Below are 5,677 nucleotides of genomic sequence, written 5' to 3'. Positions count from 1 at the left end.
ATTACCAACAGAAATAAATGTCTGTTATGAATTTCCATAAAAAAAGCGTACTATGATATTAAGTGGGCTAGCATAGATGATTACACCACTGCTGAGGTGTGTGCTATCTACCTTGCTACCACTGGGTTGGCTTGTACATGTACATATGTACATAAACATTGTTCCTCCCATATCTGACCAATCACTTATGGGGAGGGGCTCCGGTCCTGACATGGCCGGATAACAGAAGCCAGACTGTATCAAGTTTACAAGCACATGCTGAATTCAGAACAGAGAGCTATGATAGATATGCTCCAATATGGACACAAAGAAAGAAAGGTGACACATGGTTTTTCATTAAATAGTTAAATATCTGATAATAACAATTTTATCCAAGTCTGAAATAAGCATCGGGTATGAAATATTACTGGTATTTACTGTGAGAGGAATTATGAACTGACCCATTGTCTTGTGACAGGTGGGTATGGCAGGAAAGGGATTCAGGGCATAATTCATGCTTCAAAACTCTGAGTAAGTCATAAAAAATCAGACAAAATTGCTAGGAATCCGACTGAATTATCTTTCATATCTCTGTAATCCTCCATAAGTAGTTTATTTACGACCTCTTTGAGATTGATGATGGTGACATAATATGCAAAAATTTTCAGAGGAGATTATATCTCACTCCATCATGAATTTTGCCAAAGGTCACTAATCTCACATCAGGAAGAAAATATGTCTTGTGGAAAATGACTGAGCACGTCTCTACTGAGTAGCCTGTGTGGCAACGGTTTGTTTCATGGTGATTAACCCATGGAGGATGGGCTGATGTTGCTATAAACCGCGTTTCCCATAAGATACTTGACCGAGCATTCTCAGGACTCGTCTTCAATGGGTTAATACTTCCTGCAAACACAGAAGATACAGATCAAACAAGTGGGATATTTGCTTCCTAATGAGAGCACCATTCAAAACTCAAACATACATGCTGAGAGAGTAGGAGTACATCACAGAGTTCAGTTGCTCAAGGTGTCCATATTTTGTGCTCTGTTTACCATAAAATTAACATCTTAACAAGTAAAACACTAAATTACTAAAAAGATTTTGCATGTTTATTTTCTACCCCCAAATTATTGCTAATCATGATTTTCTGTATTTGCACTGAATCCAAACTCGGTACATGGTCAGCTGTCGTCCTCTGTTGACTTGAAGACGCTTATCTATTAGGTTTTGCTCTTCCACCAACCCTGCCTTGGTAAACAACGTCCTCAACTCTTCCTGGGTGAAAAAGTACACACGCGTGCCATCTCCTCGCACATAGAAATTCTCCGCTAGGCAGCGACCCTTCTTGAAGCGGAGCTGTGCCAAGTCATAGCGTCCATAGTCACGGAAGAGCAGCATACCACCTGGGCGCAGAAGACCACTGAGGGTATTGATGGTGGATTGGAATTTATCGGGGTTGATTGCGGACAAGACAAAGATCATGACTATAACATCTAAGCTTTCCTTGGGGAAGGGAAATGTGGCTCCCATGTCACTAACATCGCAAACAAAGGCGTGGCAGCGTTTCGGGTCATACTCAGCGTGCTGCTTGATGATGTCGACTGCCACACTCGAAAAGTCACAGCCATACACCATGAGTCCAGGATCTGCATTCGTCTGGAGGATGGGGAATATGGTGTTGCCCACACCACATCCCACTTCTAGAATTCGCCTTGTTGCAGATTCACCTGGAAAGCTGCTTAGTTCTGATGTAACAGAAGAGGCTTGTCTCCCCTGAATGTCTGCATCATCACTGGTTGGCATTCCATCCTCATCTGCCACATTCTCCTTTGGTGGTCCGGGATGGCTGCCTATCTGACAGTCTGTCCTGCTAACACCACGGGGCGACAAGGCCTCACTCTTTGTTTCAGTCCCACATGCTGCAGCCTGTGCAGTCCCTTCGTGATGCTCCCCTGATGATAACTCTGGGAATTCTGTGAAAAGCCAGTGCCTGTCCTTGAAGAACTTGTTTTGGTGTTGTGAGTAGAACTCATTCCAGTATCTGTCTGCCTCTGTCTCATACTCTTCTACAAAATAGAGACACAGAGAGACAGAGTGAGACAAAGACCAACGTGGAGAGACATTTGTTAGATGGATTGGGAGAGGAGTAGAAGACAGGAATATTGACAGACAAATCATGAACGGATGGGAAGAGGCATATGAGGAAATTTGAGAAATAAGCATGTTATATCCACACAAGAAAGAGTATGAACTTCTCTTTTTGGTCTGTCTTTTCAAAGTGAAGTCTGTATATTTATAATGAACAAGAGGATTACAGTCAGCACTAATTGTTCAAACTGTTCTACACTGGATCTTTTTCCTGGTATTGCCAATCTTTCCAAACTGCATCTGGAATCTGGATATTCTATTTAGTATCTGTGGGGCATTGTAGTATGCTTTGTTTTTGTCTCTTCTTTTAAATGCTCAAAGCCAAGTAGTTAAAATTATGCTGGCAATGCATCATTAGTTTCTCTGCAGAATGTTTACAAATTTATTAATTTAGTAATTTAGTCTACATTACATTTTACAACATTGGGGGGTGTTGTGCAGTATCGAACAGAACAGACTAGAAGCTTTAAGTATTCCTCTGCATTTCAATTAAGAAAAAATAAGAAAAAGAAACGGAATGTTTGCAAGTGAATATGGAACAAGTGTCATGAAATCTGCAAACAAGTTACCTCTCTTTTCTGAATCAACTACTTTTTCAGAATTCTCTTCCACCTTCTTCTTGGCAGCTTCAAGCTGTTCTGCATCCCAGGTTACATTATCCCTGAAAAAAAAAATAGATAAGCACATAAAATAAAATGAGGATTTTTTTATATAGTTCGGTAAGAAGATAAAATCAAGGGAGTTGGGAAGGATAAGGATATATTATATGACACAAGGGAATTATAAGAAAAGATCATCTGCACCTTTAGGCTAGGTTTTAACATAAACATAACATCCAACTTCTAATTACAGTACACTCCCATCATAACAAAGTCCTCGGGACTGACAGTTTTCTTTCATTACACTGAAATTTTGTTATAGCTGAACAGGAAAGTATGTAAAGATGCGTATAGATGATAATTCTGGGACCTTAATACGCTTATAACGAACATGGTTATAGCAAAATTTTCGTTATAACGAAGTCTTTTCTGAGCACCACTGACAAAGAAAAACAAAAGAAATATGCTCCATTATAACGAAATGCGGATCGCTTCCGAAAACACATACGTAGGGGAACAAGCATTTATAGCCTCTCTGCATGGGCGAACGCTTCACATCACTGTTTATGTGTTCGCTCCTTGTGTCCAGCACAGTTTCCAAGGGGGACTTGCATTATTGTAATACAGTAATCTGAAATTACACAAGGTTCGTTTTATTGTTCCGAAGGTACTTTATTACAAAACACACAGATTCTTATACACCTTAATGTCTGTTGGTTCGGAAATGAAATAGGGTTTGTTATTACGATCATTTTGGCGTTATTCAAACTATTCGTTATTACTAAAGTTCGTCAAACCGACAATGAGATATGGTTCTTATTAAGACAGTTCGTTAGTCAGAAAATGACAGGAATTCTTATCTTTCATTAATCGGAACATTAAAAAATTTTTTTTGTTAATCCACAGGTGAAAAAGGTGTGTCCACTAACATAACTTGGGAATTGCAAACCTCATATATAATTGTCTTAAGATAACCAAACCTTCGAAATTACTAACTTTTCTCATTTTTTTTTTATTTACAAACCCTCAGAGGAATAACAAACCTTATTTCATTGTCGGATTAAGAAACCTTCGGAACAGTGAACCTTTCTCATTTTTTTCCTTTACAAACCTTTGGAATGACGAAACTCATTTCATTTTCCGATAAACGAGCCATCGGAAAACGAACAATATATTTACATCTAAATCATGAACTTTCGGACTAACGAATCGTCAGAAGAGTGAAGCTTCAAAATAATGAACAAACCTTCGGATTCCCGGGAATGGCGAAACTTCGGAACAAAGAGTCTTTCGGAGTAACAAACTTTAGTGAAAAATGAATCTTTGGAATAGCGAACTGTAACGCAATCCTAAACCATCAGTTTCTATACGACTACAAGACAACAAACAACTTTATGCTCTCTTTTAAACGTAGGCCTGATATCCAAACAAAATCAAAAAGTTACCATCCCATTTCACATAGCTTTCCAGTGTATGATGAGTATTCAACAAACAGAATATGATATATGCGTGGTTTCCTTGTTTTTGTTATATATTGTATTTGTTCGGTTACAGCAAAATTTCGTTATAACGAAAGAAAACGGCTGGTCCCGAGCATTTTGTTATAACGGGAGTGCACTGCAGTAACCTCGTTTTAACATGAATTTTGCTATAACCATTTTTATTATAACTGCAGCGCACTGTATAATTCAACCTGATATGTATACATCAATCCTCTACAAGTTGCATATTACCTACATTACAATTCTATTAAAGTCCACTCTGTGCTCTGAATCAATGGCCTGACTTGCATATTGAGCTGAATATAGGAAAATTCTTTTTTTCTTCTTTACTAGATGACTTAATGTATCAACACAAAATTGACTATTTTTGCATATTGACTGAACAATATGTTTATGTTACATTAGTCTTAATTTAAATCTTTCTTCCTCTCTATCTCTCTCTCTGGGGGGGGGGGGGGGGGGGAGGGAGGAGCATGAACAAGGTATGGCGAACAGCAAAAGCAATGCTTTAATCCAAACAAAACCAACAACTTTATATGAAAACATCTCCCACCAAACATTGATGAATGTAATGTCTTCCCTGAATATTTGATGCAGATTCACCCATGTCATCCGAGGCAAACATGTGGTGGGATATGTGTACGCAGTCATATGATATTCCACAAAAATACACATGAGTATGTGACTAATATGGTGCAAGTACAACACATTTCCCACCAATTACGGACTCACCACGCATTATGCTGAAATACGTTTTCAGGATTTTCCAAGAAGCGGTTGCCAAACGGAGGGCGCTTTACTTGTGACTCTGCCGTCTGACTTGTCTCCTCCTCTGCAGCCATTACTCTGCCCCCTGATGTACGGAATGGAACAAAAGTCAGAAACAATTGTTTATTATGTAACTGCACACTTGTTAAACCATGGAGCTAACATGGCAGGAACAAAACATGTAATCACTGCATGCGGCAATTCATGCATTTTACCTTGTGGGTCTGTTATCTGATTTCTAGCTTTGGTCAAGAGCTGCTCCCAGTGAAGACTGTTGTCACATCTAGTAAAAAAAGTAGAAAGAAAAGAAGATACGAGTCCATATTATGTATAATGTAAAAGTTATAATTTTTGCAAGGATTTAATTTTCACAAATTTCGCGAATCACTATTGTGCCATGAATTTAACAACACACAAAAATATTGCAAATGGACAGGCACTAGTGCACTTACGTACAATAGCCGCAATGTCAAATCACAAAAACATCTTGAGAAAATGTCTGTAAGCTCCTCATTTCTAAAAATGACAGCTTTTGCAGTATACCTTGCAAAGTTCCTAAAGACAACAGTGCATTGATATATCAAATACTGTAAAAGTGGAAATTTTTGCGGTGTTGAAATTTTCGCATATTTTGCGCCACCAGAAACTAACGCAAAAATAAAAGCACGCGAATATTTT

At 38.5% G+C, this 5,677-nt stretch overlaps 1 protein-coding gene across 1 annotated transcript; it reads right to left on the bottom strand.

Annotated features, from left to right (window-relative positions):
- Positions 1-396: 396 nt before the first annotated feature.
- Positions 397-5,164, bottom strand: LOC139728572 (tRNA N(3)-cytidine methyltransferase METTL2-like). The gene is made up of 4 exons (XM_071639509.1): positions 5,140-5,164; positions 4,964-5,084; positions 2,700-2,791; positions 397-2,048 (listed from the first exon to the last, which is right to left on the bottom strand). Exons 1-4 carry the CDS (start codon positions 5,162-5,164, stop codon positions 1,120-1,122), a joined length of 1,167 nt encoding a protein of 388 aa, XP_071495610.1. The 3' UTR covers positions 397-1,119.
- Between the last annotated feature and the right edge of the window lie 513 nt (positions 5,165-5,677).

This window comes from Diadema antillarum, unplaced genomic scaffold (genome assembly GCF_040938485.1).
Source record: "Diadema antillarum isolate AM-2024a unplaced genomic scaffold, OU_Dant_1.0 seq00000183_RagTag, whole genome shotgun sequence".
In the NCBI taxonomy this organism is placed as follows: Eukaryota; Metazoa; Echinodermata; class Echinoidea; order Diadematoida; family Diadematidae; genus Diadema; species Diadema antillarum.
The sequence above is the reverse complement of the archived record's forward strand: the minus strand, read 5'-3'. Positions and strand labels throughout refer to the sequence as shown.

Bases quoted from the DNA above. Each gene is read 5' to 3' on its own strand.
- LOC139728572 (XM_071639509.1), bottom strand. From the start codon at position 5,164: ATGTTAGCTCCATGGTTTAACAAGT. The intron at 2,792-4,963 runs GTGAGTCCGTAA...TTTTTTTTTCAG, and splicing joins GTATTTCAGCATAATGCGTG to GGATAATGTAACCTGGGATG. The intron at 2,049-2,699 runs GTAACTTGTTTG...TCTATTTTGTAG, and splicing joins AGTTGATTCAGAAAAGAGAG to AAGAGTATGAGACAGAGGCA.